Source organism: Podarcis vaucheri, assembly GCF_965113315.1.
Source record: "Podarcis vaucheri genome assembly, chromosome: 1".
Taxonomy (NCBI): domain Eukaryota; kingdom Metazoa; phylum Chordata; class Lepidosauria; order Squamata; family Lacertidae; genus Podarcis; species Podarcis vaucheri.
In genome coordinates, this window is record NC_138759.1 from 108,881,370 (window position 1) to 108,898,645 (window position 17,276).

The 17,276-nt window shown below is 40.2% G+C and overlaps 1 protein-coding gene across 7 annotated transcripts in view; it reads right to left on the reverse strand.

The window, feature by feature from the left end:
- Nucleotides 1-17,276, reverse strand: part of CCDC148 (coiled-coil domain containing 148) — a gene marked incomplete at its 5' end in the record, with an annotated part of 110,448 nt that overhangs the window by 89,634 nt on the left and 3,538 nt on the right. For 3 of the 7 annotated variants that reach the window (XM_082198190.1, XM_082198193.1, XM_082198192.1), the window contains one exon: nucleotides 15,699-15,748. The exons of 3 other annotated variants lie outside the window; for them this stretch is intronic. In XM_082198190.1, coding sequence (XP_082054316.1) covers nucleotides 15,699-15,748 — 50 coding nt within the window. Of the gene's footprint in view, nucleotides 1-15,698; nucleotides 15,749-16,549; nucleotides 17,268-17,276 lie in introns of those variants that run through there. One more of the 7 variants, XM_082198195.1, reaches the window with a different exon arrangement.

Consider the following 17,276-nt stretch of genomic DNA (forward strand, 5'->3'; position numbering starts at 1 on the left):
TTATAGCCTTCAAATATCGGAAGCTGCCCTTTGGTCTCTACTCATCTGTTTACTTTTGAATTCAATAGAATCTAACACAATGTGGAATTATGACATCCAGTCAGCATTTAAATCCAGCCACCTTAATATTTATGGAATTCTTTCTGACAGTATGAATCAGAATTAGTTCATCTCTTTTATGAAATAATAGCACATTATCATGAAATTGGGGGTTCTCACAAGGTTTCTCCAGCAAATCCCTGTATGGTTCCTTTAGCAAAAAGGAGAACATTTGAAATAAGTAACATTTGGTGCAATGAACTTTGAAACACCCCCTCCAAAAAATAAAAAAGTCTAAATGTCCATTGATAAGAGGAAAGGTTTGAAAGGGAGTATGCGAAAGCTGGAACTGAAGTCACCCATGTCTGCCAAGCTAACTTGAATCAATCAATTCAGCTGGGGGTTTGTCTTTTTTACAAAACCCCTATACAAACCATTTCTGCTGACCAAATGCATGCATTTCAGAGTTAAACAGTAGCAGACAGTAAGCTTGTCCTTTTCAAAGGGCTTAATTCAGAAAAAGAGAGGAGAAGGATTTTAAATTTCAGGCTGCAATACAGTGCACCATTACTTGGAAGCAACCCCCACCAAACATAAATGGCATAGGACTAGAATGTCTTTTCTTTGGTATTATGTATGTATCATCAGAGAGGAAGAGGCAATCAATAAACAACCTCTGAGATGGAAGCAGGGAGCTTGATCCTTGCTCTTAATCAGATGGACCAACCATGAAGTCAACCTTCAGGGAATTGATCACACCTCGTAACATACTCCTAAAACAGAGCATAAGTTCCCAACTATCAGTTGCTGGAGCAACACAAGAAGCTTTCTCTGCTTCTTTGGCCAAGGGACGGTACAGTTACCATCCTATGCACTTTGTGAAGTGTGATTGAAATCTGTGCCAAAACTCTGACCACCAATCATGTATTGTGTCCTGTCAGATGCTTTTTTTTGCAATTCCAGACAGGAAGGGGCAGGAATGACATCCTGCTGTACAGGAAGTGTGCTGAAACTCTGTAAGCTTGCCATAATGTAATTTGGTGCCTTTCATTCAGTTTGGGGTGGGAGTGGGGGTCACAACAGGTGTAGTCTTGGTGCAAAGGAGAAGCTCAACAGCAAGACTCATCAAGTAAACATAAATGGCTTTTTGCCAAGATCTTGAATTTTTACAGTGGTAATTTTCACAACTTTCTCCACCAATAGAGTTCAGTTTGGCCAAACTGTTAGCTCCACTTCCTAGTCAGAAAGCAAAAGCACTGATCCCAGTGACACCTATAATGCCGATCACCCACATGTGGATCTTTCTCACACTCTTTACACCACTGAAATTTTAACTGCCTTTTCAAAAGAAAGCAAACCAAGTTTTGACTTGTTCCCCCCCCCCCAATATATGTAACCTGACCTTCAGCTGACTGATTCAAAACATAACTTTCCTTGTTCCCTACTGCAGAGAGGAGGCACTTTCCAATAATGGTAGGGTGAACAACTATCACTCTTCTGCATTGGCATCCATCAGATAAAATGATTAAATCTATATCAGTCACTAAATGTATAAGAAATAAAGTCACTGTAACAGAAGCCTGCTGTAAAAGTGCAATGCTTCTTGCATGACAAAAGAGTCCCTTGACTGTGCCTCAGAATTTGTTTTTGATAAATGGAAAGCAATGCCAAGATGTTTATCTAGCAGCAGCAAGACTATTACCCAGTGCCAATATTATATTCTGCTAACATCATCTGTTAAATTCTATTATCTGTTACAGACTCTCATTTTGGCCCTAAGTGCTTTGGCTAAGATTCTAAGCATAAATAAATTCCATCTAAGTCTGTAGGACCAACATCTATGCAGCCAGCAGTGGAAACAGGTTTTCCCATAGTGATCTCCTGTAGATCCATAATCTCCTGTGCAGCCAAAACCAATACACAGAGAAAGATAATGGGGTCTTCTCCCTTTTTTTATCTTTCTGTGACAGTGGTGGTGCATCGCCACACACATACACCAGACACTTCATAGTGTGACAGGTGATTTTTTCGTGCATCCTGGGTCTGTGTCCCTGGCAGAAGCTGGTTTCACCAACCCCGATGTACAGACACTACTCCACTGTGATAAACTTTGGGGTTTTGACAAGTAAAAAATAATAATAATTCAATTCTTCCTAAAACTCAGTGGAGCAGAACCAGGTGCATCTGCCCACATTTACTTTATGCAAGATTGGTGGCCATTAATAGAATAGTTGGAAGATGCACATTTTACATACATATAGCCAAGCATATAAAAGAGTGCATACAAACAGGATGTTTTTATCCTGTGATTGTTACGAAAATACTTTACTAGACTGAGCAGTGGAGCAGGAAAGAAGTGGTTTTGTATTTTTGTTAAATATGTAGAGAAGCAAAGAAGCATATTGGATGTTGTATTATTTTCAGGGAGATACGGGTGAAGTCTAAATCAGGAAGAGCGATTTGAGGGGGAACTGATCTAAACATTCAGCCTACTATTCAGAGACATCATTCTGCAGAGAGGAAAAAGAATTACAACCATTTTGCCATTCAGTGCAGTAAAGCCAGTGCCTTCAATATTAAGAGAGCGAGCAGCATAGTTCCATTATGAAACACAAAGAAGACATGAATCTAAATTAACACAAAATACTACTGAAGCATCTATGCAATACATTGCTAGGAAACAGTTTTATCTAGACACAGGATTATTTATATATATTTGTGTCATAGTCACAATATTATATTTTGTATCATTTATTTTTCCGTACATTTAGTACTAAAAGCCTTCCCCAAATATATTATTTCTTCAGCACAAATATGCCTGTACTGCATAGGAAGGAGAGGGAGAGATGAGCCGAGGATACATTTAGGAGATGTTAAGATGGAGAAGAGAAAATTAAAAGAGCATAATTGGGAATAGGAACATTATCACACAGAGCCCTTCAGAACAAGACTACCTTGATTCTGCAGTGGCGCTTAATTAGCAACAGTTTGCAACTAGAGGGAAATTAGTACTCAGCATAGTTTAACTCAGTCCTGATTGTGCAAATAGTAGATATTTTGGAAGCTCAAGTGGTTTACTTTTCAAAAGAGGTTCTTCTATAGTGCTGGATTTGATTGGAGGCAGACAGAGATGCTCTCCCTGTCTCTTTGCAACAGTGAAGCCCACTTTATGGCTCCGTTCAGAGCCAAACTAGAAGATACAATTAATGTGTGAAAAACATTTCATATATGTTTTAAACAAATAATAGCAGTGTGAGGGGGCAGGGGGCAAACCTGATTAGGATTGGGAATGGGGCATGTGAAAAGGGGTGGGGTTGGGGGCTAAACATTTTCCCTGCACCATGGTTCCCATTTCCAAGCTGCTATTTGTCACAAGAGGAAAGCTACCATTGTCACCAATGCCAGCTTCATCCCCAAGGCAAATAGTTGTTTGAGGGGCAATTTTTTCATCAGGACCATGATGTGGGAGAAATAGCTAATCCTTCCCCATGCACCAAGGTTCTAATCAGTTTCCTACTGTGCTGCTATTTAATTCTTTTTTTAAAGAAACAGACCTGTGGAGAACATCTACACATCATCTAGTTTAGTCCTTAGACAATCCATGAAACTGTGGTTTGGAAGATCAGAATGACTTGTGGGCTCATCTCCCTTCTTGAACACTGGTTTGCAGTGTTCCAATTCTGGTTTGAACAGAAAGCATTAACCATAGTTTTGGGTGCCATAACAAACTAACACAAAATAGCAAACTAAAAGTGTAACTCTATGCAAGAAACACTTATTTCCAATTATCCAAACTATAGGAGCTGGTGCTTTAGTTACTGGTTCTTTTTTCCTTTTACTGATAAATACTACTACTTGGCTGTTTTTTAAAGGGGGGGGGATTGGGGTAGGAACCGACTAAGGGATCATTCATCACTAATGCTATGCCATGTCTAAACAAACCAATTAGTGACAGAAGTCCACAAGAAAGCAGTTTTGCAGGGAACCTTTGCTGAAAAGGACTTCCTCATAAGTAAACATTATAGAAGGCTCTGTCGTCATGTAACGAACACTATTAAGTGCTGCATGGACTCATCATTTTAATTCTACTTCTGGCTGATTACAGAAAAACACTGTCTCAGCAGTGCTAAAAGGTCCTAGTGTAAAAACAACCACTGATTTCAACTGATTTCAAAGCAGATCAGGCTGTATTGGTAGATCTCTCTGGGTGATGACTGACTTTTTAAGCAACAAAATAAATTCTTTACACAGACACAATTATTCTGTTGAAATGAAGAAGAAAACCAGTAGTAGTGGTGCCTGGGTGCAGGGGTGGGTAACCAAGAGTGAATTTTTGTATGGAAGAAATGTGAGCCCAGTTCAATTCTGGCACTCAGACTTATTTAGCTCAGAATTCTTTAATTCTAAGGGGATATTTTGCACCTGGCTCTGGTCAGTGGATCTTGGGGTCCTAGTAAAAAACCAAAGCAAACCTCAAGTCTGCCAAACCCTGGACTAGAGGAAACAAGGTTTACATTGCAACGTTCTTTCTGTATGCATGGTGTATACAGATTTGTATCTCCAAGGCATGCAGGATCCCCAGATTTTCAGCTCCTTTCTTATATGGCTCACCTCCTTAGTATTCTATTAATATTCTCAGTGTACCTTTGAGGCACAGCATTAACAGGCAGGTAGGCTGCTTGGTAGGCACATTAATTGCCATCAGAAAGGGTTGCTGTGGACTGTGATTGTTATAATGCTTATCTCCTGCTGCTGATTGAAGCTGGCAATAATGTTAAGTAGGAATTACTTTTCTTGGATCTGAGATGAGAATTAAGAGTTTGATTCCTGCCGCCTCCATAAATACACCCACCTTTGGGTGCAGCTGGAACCCTGCATTGTGAAACTGTTGATCTTTAGACTAAAATATGCAACATCACCAAAAACAGCCTCTTTAGTACTGAGTGATTGGCAGCCAGCCAGCCAGCGTAACTTCAAGTTAAAAAAACTAGATACAGGAAATTATAGACCTGTCAGCCTAAATTCTATTTCGTCAGAGTTGTTGAAGAGCATTATTAAGGCTAGAAGTGGAATCCTATACATATCTGCTCAAAAATAATTTGAGGAATTCCATGGAATTTCTCGCAGAAAGGGGGGTGCTGGACAGTGGCGTAGCGTGGGGGTGCAGGGGGGGCCGGCCGCACCGGGCACAACATCTGGGGGTTAGGGGGCGCAAATCCACAGGTTAGGGGGCGCAAATCCACGAGTTAGGGGGCGCAAATTACTTGCCTTGCCCCGGGTGCTGACAACCCACGCTACGCCACTGGTGCTGGAGCATATCGAAAACAAACCAGGGGGGGGGCTCTTATCTCATTCAAAGCAATCACTGCAAGGCAGGAAGGATAGTAGACAGTTGAGGCAGCCCCAACTTGAGCAATATATCATGTACAATTATACGTGCAGCTGCCTGTGGGTTCCAGGGGTGGGGTACTCAGGCTTCCATACCCCAATAGATTCAGTTCTCAGGTGAACACTTGGCAGAGGCAAGTTTGTTCATGAATAGCTTCCCTTTTATTAGAAATAAGCTAATACACACAAAATACAGACATCTCGTAGCAAGGCAGAGCAGCTCATAAACATTTCCTTCCCCTCCAGCATACGTATACAGAGACATACAACAAATGAGACACACCCAGCAGGACTCAATCACCTCAGGCAAGTAGCCGAGGTTTCATTACAGGCCCCTTAAAGCAGGGAGGAGGAACCTGTGGCCTCACAGATGTAGCTGGGCTCCAGCTTCTATCAGCCCCAGCCAGAATGGCCAATGGTCAGGAGTAACGAGAGTTGGGATTCAGCAAAGTCGGGAGCTGCAGACTGCTCACCCCTGCCTTAAAGATAGTGCAATGAAGGTTGCACGTCACCCCGAATCTCTGCCGAGTGGCAGCAAGATTGTAGGGGGTTCCAGGTGGTTGCCCAGGGTTCTGTTTCTGTTGGGGAAATTGAGGAGTGGAGGAAACTAGTGTTTTTTAGAAATATGGTTTATTTCACACATATTTACACCTAAAGTCTTCAGTGGAGAGGGCACAGAACATTATATGTGAAATGTGTCTCTCACTGCCCCTCTCATAGTGTCAGCAAGCTCAGATCAAAAGCAACAATCAACTTTTTGTTCCCAGAACACTTTTACAGTGGTACCTCAGCTTACATATGCTTCAGGTTATAGACTCCGCTAACCCAGAAATAGTGCTTCAGGTTAAGAACTTTGCATCAGGATGAGAACAGAAATCGTGCTCTGGCGGCGCGGCGGCAGCAGGAGGCCCCATTAGCTAAAGTGGTGCTTCAGGTTAAGAACAGTTTCAGGTTAAGTACGGACCCCCCAACGAATTAAGTACTTAACCCGAGGTACAACTGTATATTTCAAAAAGGACACATTTTTCTATGATATCACACCTCCCTTCCTGCCATCATCCTGGCAACCTCCCAAATCTCCTGTCTCTGTCCACTCTTCAGAGCAGGGGATGTATAACTTTTTGCATTGTCAATTGCCCTTAAGGAACCAGTACCTGGCTCCCCATTATTTCTCAATGGCTCTGCATTTAGCTAGCCCAGTCTGGCTGGTGTGCATAAGCTAACATATTAATTTCTTGTCTGGCACAGGTCTACAGCTTGCATTTCCCCCTCATATGCCAAATATTATCTACATACTACAGTTTGTTAATTTCTACCATTCACTAACAGACTCTGGTACCCTAGATTTATCACATTATTCCTTTCTTATACATTCAATATACCCCAGTGTGAAGTATTAAACCTCCCATCCTATTTTGACAGGCCTAAAACAGAATTGCATGGCATTGTAGCACTATAGTAGTGAGGTGGCTTGGGGGCTACGGGCAGCCAGCTGCTCAACCCACCCACCAACCCACCCACCCACAACTGAACAGATTACAGTAGGGGTGGAGAACTCTTATGCATGGCATATATGTTTATTCATAATTGCAAGAACCACCTTTTCCTTTATCTTGCTCCTTTTATCCTGATGATGCAGACATCATCCAGCGCCTGTCTCTCTCCCCAGCTGTGTGCCCTTTGCTGAATCTGCTTGTCAATCTTGTCACACAGCCCAATACACAATCCGTTTTCAATCTAACCCAGATGAGTATATAGGAAAAGCAGTGAGCCAGTGTGCAGTTAGGTGGTCAGAGCATACATGATGCCCTGATCTTTAGTATTCCACAACTTGGAGAACAGTAGGATTGGAGCTGAAAGATTAGGAAAAGGTTTAAGTGCATAGAGGCTAAGTTTTAAGCAAATACAGTGGTGCCTCGGGTTACATACGCTTCAGGTTACAGACTCCGCTAACCCAGAAATAGTGCATCAGGTTAAGAACTTTGCTTCAGGATGAGAACAATCGTGCTCCGACGGCGTGGCAGGAGCAGGAGGCCCCATTAGCTAAAGTGGTGCTTCAGGTTAAGAACAGTTTCAGGTTAAGTACGGACCTCCGGAACAAATTAAGTACTTAACCCGAGGTGGGACTTCCGGTTCGGCGCCAGAGCTAATGGCTGCTCCCTCTCCGAGCTCCGGAGAGAGGACGGCTCTGCGAGTTCGGGTCTGACCCGCTACGGCAAGCGGGGGACCCCTAAAATCACAGGAACGGAGCCTGTGAACAAGGAGATTCGGTGGGCACCTGAAGCGCCCCCCTTTACCGCAGAAAGAGCCTTTTTAAAGGCTCCGGAACGACAACGGGGAGCGCGGTGCTGAGAATCGCTACCCAGCCCGCAGGGTGAAGCCGCGTCGCCATTAGTGGAGAGCGCCGATTCCCTTCCTGAATAATCTGGACAAAAAAGACCCGTGAGTAAGATTGAACCTCTATTCGTGCCAAAACTACCTGAAATTAGGCTGAAAACGGGAAAGGCGAAAATTAAGGAAGTCTGCCTTCCCCCGACTGCATGACAACTAAAGCAACGAAAGTTACTGAGCTGCATCCGTATGGGATATTGCTTTTAACTGCTTGAATCCGACATTTGGACTTTGACTATCCCCTCTAGCTTGCAGGGCAGAGGGGAGGAATAAGTGACTTTTTAAGCTGCATGACCAATTTAAAGGAAAGGGAATTCTCTGCAGCCTTCAACCTGGCACAAACTGCTATTAGAACAAAGGAACACTGAACGGACTCTAGACTCTTGTGAAAGTAACAAAGTGGAAGTCTCACTGCTTATTTGATACAAAGTTTTGGGACTTGGTGGATACAATACAGCAGGGAAGGCTGGGACTTTATTTAATGGGAAAGTGTTGCAATATACATATAGAAACCTCCCGATAAATTTGCTTTTCAAATACTCTTTGCCTTTGTTTGCGGACATTTTGATTTGCTCCCTCTAGAGGGTAAATTAAAAGTTGCTACGCTTTGGGACAGTGGAATTTTCCTTTAGGAGAAGGCTCTCGTGGGAAACGACCTTGGGATATGAGTGGTCCAGCAGACGAGATAAGCACGAGAGCCAAGACAAGGCAATATCAACAACAGCTACAGCAACACAAGAAAAGAGGCTCGATCTCAGGCATAACTCCTACAGTGACAACAGGACAAGAAAAAGGTACAGCAGTCTCCATGGATGCAGTGTCGCAAGCCCTTCTTAAGATAAATCAGTCTCTGGAGAATCTAACAAAGCAGACGGCAGAAAATACTAAGAAACTGACAGAGAATTCACAGAAATTGACAGATTTAACAACAAGACTTGACCTGAATACAGAATCTATAAACAGGCTTACGCAAGAAAATTCTGCCACACGACAAATTGCGGAGGAAGCCAGAACTATTGCTGGAGAGACCCAGGAAAAATTAGAACCGATTGCCAGGAAGGTCTATGACCACGACGCAACTCTGGCATTGTGGGAACTACAAAGAAAAGAAAGGAATTTGAAATTACGATCAATTCCAGAGGACAAAGGAGACAATCTTATGGACTTTTTAACGAAAGAGTTTGCTGATTCCTGGGAAGACCTAGAGGAAGACGAATTTAAAATCATAACAGCATTTAGACTGGGCAGAAGACAGAACAGAAAGGCGCCGAGAGACTGTCTGATTACCTTGAGATCGAAGGAGGAAAGAGACAAAATTCTAAGACTGCACTTTGAAAAGGCCTTACAAATTGGGAACTCACCGATACAGATCTTTAAAGATATTCCTAAACATATTTTGGACTTGAGAGCTTCTTATAAGGATTTGGTCTACCTATTGAAGAAGAACACCATTCTCTTCAGGTGGGAATTTCCACAGGGACTGTCTTTTGACTATAGAGGGAAGAAGGTGAAAATAAAGACGATACAGGATAAAGACAGGTTCCTGCAAAGAAATCAGGAAGACTTACAGAAAGGAACCGTAGACCCAATTGCTGAGCAAAGGAGTGCAATAGACATCCTGAACCTTTCGTTTGGACAGAACCTTCCACCACCAACAGAGGAGGAACAACAACTGGGAGCTGTTGGAGGAATATCAGAAAAATAACAAGATGGCCCTGCAATTCCTTAGTTGGAATTGTAATGGGATGAACAGCCCTTTGAAGAGACGACAAATATTCCATATTTTGAACAGAGAACAACTGGACTTGATTTGCTTACAGGAAACCCATATAACCAGAGCACACAGGAGACTGCTTATGAATAAAAAATTGGGACAAGAATTTATTTCGTCGGACAAAGTTAAAAAAAGAGGAGTTGTGATTTATGTAAAAGAGAAGTGGGCTCCAAAAATGATGTTTAAAGATGAACAAGGAAGATATTTAGCGGTGGAGATTCAGGTACAAGGAGAAAAATTTTTGATAATTGGGATTTATGCGCCAAATGAAGGTAAAGCAGAATTCTTCAAAAAACTTCATGAAACTTTGACGGATTATTTGGAATACAATATGATAATTATGGGAGATATGAATGGTGTAGTTTCTACAAACATGGACAAGACACAAAGACTGACTCTTACTAAAGAAGGGAGACTCCCGAAGACTTTCTTTGAAATGACTGAAAATATGGACTTAATAGACATTTGGAGAACAAGGAACCCTCTTGAAAGAGAGGGAACCTTTTTCTCCCATGCAAAGATGACCTGGACCAGAATCGACCAAATCTGGGTTACTAGTGGAATGGCTCCGAAGATTAAGAAGGTAGAAATCTGCCCAAAAACCTGTTCCGACCATAACGCCGTGAAGATGGAAATGAAATTTACAACAACTGGTCAGTTTAGATGGAGAATGAATGACACCCTATTTCGAGATAGAGAGATCCACATGAAGGCCCAAAAAACTCTAAAGGACTATTTTGAAATCAATCTAAAGGGCGATGTGGAAAAAAGAGTGATCTGGGACGCAAGTAAAGCTGTGATGCGAGGATTTTTGATTCAACAAAATTCAATAAAGAAGAGAAAACAGAATGAGAAAAAGGAAAAAATTTTGGAAAAGATAAAAGAAGGAGAGAAAAAATTAAGAACAAAACCAAAGTCCCAGGAGATTTTGAGGGAGATTAAGTTGTATCAAACACAATATATGGAATTGATGAACCAAGAGATAGAATGGAAAATAAAGCAAATGAAACAAAAGACATTTGAGTCCGCAGACAAATGTGGTAAACTTCTGGCATGGCAACTTAAGAAAAGACAGAAATTAAATACAGTCACAAGTCTAGAAGTGGATGGAAAAAATATATCTAAACCCAACGAGATAAGAAATTGCTTTGTGAGTTATTTTAAAAAACTCTATTCCCAAGGATTACAAAATGAAGAGGACATAGATAAATTCCTTAATAAATATGGATTACAAAAAATCTCTCATCATAGCAAGGTGGAGTTAAACCAGAGAATAACAGAACAAGAGATAGAGGGTGCCATCCAGGATATGCAACTGGGCAAATCTCCAGGGCCAGACGGACTGACTTCCAGATACTACAAATCTTTAAAGGAATGGCTAATACAACCGTTAAAGGAAGTTTGTAACGAGATCTTAGAGGGGAAAAAAGCACCCGAATCGTGGAAAGAAGCATATATCTCACTCATACCAAAGACAGAGACTGAAAAGACTCAACTGAAGAACTACCGCCCAATTTCGTTATTGAATGTGGATTACAAAATTTTTGCAGACATTTTAGCAAAAAGATTTAAAAGAGTATTGATGGAGAAGATTCACAGAGACCAAGCAGGCTTTCTCCCAAAAAGACACCTCTCAGACAATGTTAGGAACATAATAGACATTTTGGAAAAGTTAGAGGTGAATATAAATACTAAAGCAGTTTTGATATTTGTGGATGCGGAGAAAGCCTTTGACAATATTTCGTGGAGTTTTATGAAAAAGAATCTTCATGGGATGGGGGTAGGACAAGGATTTGAGAATGGTATGGGTGCAATATATTCCGAACAAAAAGCTAAGCTGATTGTAAACAATGTAATAACTGAGGAACTTAAGATAGAAAAAGGAACACGACAGGGGTGCCCAATTTCCCCATTGCTTTTTATTTCGGTCCTGGAGGTGTTGCTGAACATGATTAGAGATGACCAGCAAGTTAAAGGTGTACAGGTCGGAACTAAACACTATAAGTTAAGAGCGTTCGCAGACGACCTTGTATTGACTTTGCAGGAGCCAAACACTAGTACAAAAAGAGTGTTGGAAATAATCCAACAATTTGGGCAGGTAGCCGGATTTAAATTGAATAAACAAAAAACTAAAGTCTTAGGGAAAAATCTAACAGATATGGAAAAGAATAAGTTTCAAGAAGAGACAGGTTTGACGGTGGTTAAGAAGGTGAAATATCTAGGGGTTAATTTAACATCTAAAAACTTGAATCTGTATAAGGACAATTATGAAAAATGCTGGTCAGAAATTAAAAAAGATCTAGAAATTTGGTCAAATTTGAGATTGTCAATGTTAGGCCGAATTGCAGTGATTAAGATGAATGTATTGCCTAGAATGTTATTTTTATTTCAAACTTTGCAGATTATTGACAAGATGGACTGTTTCAAGAGGTGGCAGAAAGACATTGCGAAATTTGTCTGGCAGGGCAAAAAGCCCAGAATAAAATACAAAATATTAACAGATGCAAAAGAAAGAGGGGGATTTGCCCTGCCGGACTTAAAATTGTACTATGAAGCAGCAGCATTCTGCTGGCTGAAAGAGTGGATGCTCCTCGAGAATACAGATATCTTGGACTTAGAAGGTTTCAATAATGCATTTGGCTGGCATGCATATCTATGGTATGACAAAATCAAAGTGCATAGTGCCTTTAAAAATCATATTGTAAGGAAAGCGTTGTTTAATGTTTGGATGAGATATAAAGATCTGTTGGAAAACAAAACCCCTAGATGGTTGTCACCCTTAGAGGCTAAGGCCCACAAGAAAGTTAATATGGAGGACGGATGGCCAAAGTATTGTGAGATCTTAGAACAGGATGGAGAGAAACTGAAATTAAAGAGCCATGAAAAACTAAAACCCAAAGTACAAGATTGGCTCCACTATTATCAAATAATGGAGGTTTTCAAACAAGACAGGAAAATTGGCTTCCAGGTGGAAAAATCAAAACTTGAGACAGAATTGTTAGAACCCAATACCAAAAATTTGTCAAGAATGTATAACTTGCTGTTGAAATGGAATACACAAGATGAAACAGTTAAATCAGTTATGATTAAGTGGGCACAGGATATTGGTCATAATATTATGTCTGCTGACTGGGAAAGGTTGTGGAACACTGGTATTAAATTTACGGCATGTAGTGCTTTAAAGGAAAATGTTATGAAAATGGTCTATAGGTGGTACATGACCCCAGTTAAGCTAGCAAAAATTTACCATCTGCCTGATAACAAATGTTGGAAATGTAAGGAAACTGAAGGTACTTTTTATCATCTTTGGTGGACATGCCCGAAGATTAAGGCTTTCTGGGAGATGATATATAATGAAATGAAAAAGGTATTTAAATATACCTTCCTTAAGAAACCAGAGGCCTTTCTCTTGGGCATTGTCGGCCAATTGGTGCCAAAAAAGGATAGAACCTTTTTCATGTATGCAACAACAGCAGCAAGAATACTGATCGCAAAGTATTGGAAGACACAAGATTTACCCACCTTGGAAGAATGGCAGATGAAAGTGATTGACTATATGACATTGGCGGAAATGACAAGCAGAATTCGTGACCAGGGAAAGGAGACTGCGGAAGAAGATTGGAAGAAATTTAAGATTTATCTTAAGAACTATTATAAACTTGATGAAGCTTAGAATGTCGAGATTTTACAGAGAGAAAGGGTTGCAGTAATATAAGATCAGATTAAGAAAGGACTATGATGAATTAGGATGGGAAAGAACATTTATAAGTTGCTATAAAATTTGGACATGAGGATGCAGAAAGGGGAGGTATGGGGAAGTCCGAGGAAAGAAGTTTATGAAAGGATATTTTGAAATTATATTTGTTTGTTTGTCTGTTTTTCTTTTATGTTTGTTTGTTATAAAAACTGTTGTAAAACTAATAAAAATTTTATAAAAAAAAAAAAAAGTACTTAACCCGAGGTACCACTGTACAAGACAGAGGACATTCATTTGCTGCGTACATGATGTGGAAGTTATAGTGGACACCTTAAAGGCCAATTTCTATGCTTCTTGGTGCATTAGTCAGTGTAAGTTAGTAAGCCTCAACTCCTCTTAGATGGAGTTAATAATAACTTAATAATAGGAACTTGGGTGTGTGCACACAAAAATGTTAACTTCATTAGAGCTCTAAAAAAAAAGTTTTATATTTCACTTTAATACACATGTGTTTTTTTTTAACTGGTTATCTCAGAAATCAGTTTATATCCATCCTGCAGAGCAGGCTGTTTTTATTGTTATACCTATATTATACCTATATTATTAGATTGTCTATGGATCAGGAAGTGTACTAGGCATACAATATAGTCCATTACTGTTACCCCAACATGTTGCCCTGTGAGAGAATACTAAAGCCAGTGGCGTAGCGTGGGTTGTCAGCACCCGGGGCAAGGCAAGTAATTTGCGCCCCCTAACCCATGGATTTGCGCCCCCTAACCCTAACCCCCAGATGTTGCGGCCGGTGCGGCCGGCCCCCCCTGCACCCCCCACGCTACGCCACTGACTAAAGCTGAGACAAAGTTGCGTATAACAACCCCAGAATGCAATCAAATGTTATCACAGGCTTCAAATCAAAAGACCACAACAGAGATCTCAAAGAGATGAGCAGCAGATCATTAGAGAAAGTGAGCCATACCAAAGTCTACAATTCCAAGTGATATTGTGGCAGCTCCTCTCTCATAAAAATGTACACATGCACTAGCACATCCCATGCAAGCAACACGTATAGCATCTCTCCCTTCCCACTTACTGCCTTCCACTGCAGCTGTCTTCTAACTCTGGCGACAGCCTTTTTTTTTTTTCCTTTTGGGAAGCAGCTTCCATCTGGGAAGTGTCAGTCTGACAATTAGCATGTGCTGAGTAACTTGCTCTTAAATTAAATGACTGACTAAACTGGGAACTATGAAGCCTCACAACTTCAGGAATACTGAATGGATTTTCATCAAGCCAATGATTCCTGTGTAGTTCTTTAAGTTTAGATATCATCATAATTTCCTGAAGTATGACCAGAGAACAGATTTTCTCTTGCAAATGTAACATACTGATTTGATGATGGAACAGAATTTTATAATGATGCTGGAAAAACCTGGTACCTCAGTTATGCATCCACTCCCACAGATGTAAGACATGTCATATAGCACCTATGCACATCAGAATTCAAATATTTGTAATGGAAAATGTATGAAGGTAAGGCTACTATGCCAGGATGCACAGGTTATCTTGCTCACATAACACACTTTCCACTGTGTACGCATGTGGATGCCATTATTATTATTATTATTATTATTATTATTATTATTATCCATTCTTCACTCTAAGGTCCCAGGATTTCACAGCTGCTTAGTTTTAATTCTGCTGATTGTCTTCATTTTATTGTTCGGTTTTTTGATGCCATTTTAATTTGTGACTGCTATGAAATTCTGGATACACATAAGTATATAAATATTTTAAAATAAGTAAATAATAAATAAGTCTGAACAAAGCCTATGAGAACTTAAATAAAGCAGCAACAATAAAACCAACCACATCTATTGCCTTGTTTATTTGTTTTTATTTGTGGGGCAGAACATCTTCCAAAACAGAACTTTCCCCCTAGTGCTTTTTCTTCCCTGTGGAAAATTTTCCTACCCATAAGTTCATTAGTAACAGTGAACGGATGCCAACTGCAAATACAGTACTAAGCAAGTAAAGTAAGCATGCTAAATTAGATCACTCTCTTGGGCACTAGAAAAATTTCTGATGCAAACTGAAAATTATACTATGCAAATTACCCCAGTTCAAAAATTTTCAGGGAACCTACATCACTGACCACCACAGAAAAATTACAAGGGTTGAGAAATGTCCATCTGTTGAACATGCTGAACATTTGGAGCAAGAAACTGTTGCATCAAATATAAATCACAGTCCAAATCTTACTCTTTTTTTGCTCAGATACAGTGAAGAAGCAGCCATTTTATCACAACCCACCAACCCAAAATCATTCTGTTCTTATTTTTAAATCAAACTGCAAAATTATGAACACCTAACACACATTTAAACAGAATTTTCACTGATTTAAAACAAACTTACTTCCATGAGGAAATACTGTATGTTCATTCCACTTACAGTATTCAAGGTGCCTTCAAAAGAAATATCTGTTACAATTTAATTTAGAAGTTTAAACATTTTTGAACTTTCCATAAGCTTTGTTGAAACAACTATGGAATATTATGCAATATGCTGACAGATAACTGCCCACTGCAAGCTGGCATAGGATCTTTACAAGTGACTGTATGCTGCCTTGGTTATTATATTCATACTTTTACATAAAAGTTAGCTTAGCTTCACACCCAAAAGAAGATGTTTCTAATCATGTAACAAGCTTTTATTTGTGTGCAATAGTATCAGCCCAGGGCATGAGCACAATAGTGTATTATACAAAAATTGGACTCAATCCAGAAGTGGTTACACATTAAAGCTGTAATTAGGCCTGAAGGTCTTTAGCTGGAAGTTTACGATGTAACATCAGCAGCACTAAATGAAATTATAGCCAACCAACAAAATTGAGGATGGAGACCCAGGGGAGTCGGGAAGGGAGGAATCCTATCACATTAACACTCTTATCCTAAAATCATTACTTGCAAGGTAGCCCAATTTATTTCAATAGGACTTAGTTCCATATAATATGTTTAGGGCTGGGTATTAGACGCAGAGTCCACTATAAAAATTTCAATGCAGAAGTCTGAGTCGCCTACAATAGTTATGAATGGAAAAAGTGATAACCGTGTGAAACTTATCTAAGATTTTCACACTTATACTAGAACATTAATCAGCTATAAAGCCAAGCTCCTTATTCTGAGTACAGGAAACTAATCCATGCTTTTTGTATATTGCATCTCTAAACAAACCCCAATTATAGTTCTTTTTTCTTAATCATCTACAGCACAATATTTCAGAAACTCTTGGAAATGGATGTGCCACAGAAAGTGAAGCTTCACAGAGCTTCTACGTTATCAAATTCCATTTTGCTCCTAGATGGTCTTGTGGTATGTAATCTTAAAGACTGTCAGCGATCCAGGAACTGATTTTTTTTTTTGTTCTGTTCTTGCCCTCAGAAACTGTGAGAGAAAAGTTTCACAAGCTGTGTTTAGTGTTAAAGTAGCCATTTGGAATGTCTCCTAAGGAAAATTACAGAGCAGTCCTACACTTCCATTACGCCCAGGGTGGTATATATGCCTCTACGCCTGCAAAACGATTGACCACATTCTTATACATGATTAGCCCAGGCATGGAGAGGAACACACATAAAATACAAAAATGTTTTTTTAAAGAAGACCAGCAGGCATCCATCATCACTGGAAACACCACCAGTGTCTAACAATCATGCCCACATGCAGAGGGATGCAATGAACTCACCTCTGGGACATGCTCCCAGCACACACACATCCCACCACAACATACAGAACAATACCAAAGCAAACCCGACCCATCAGCACAGGCAACACTGGCAAAGCTAGGCTCCACAGATCCCTACAGATTGCAGCTTGAATCCCCTTGTAGTACTCACAACCACTGTTTTGGAGTACAAAATACAAAGGGGAAGGGGGGAAAACCCTGCAGTTCAGCACCCACATAGCTCCTAGGATAGGATGCCTCCAGAGCACTCCT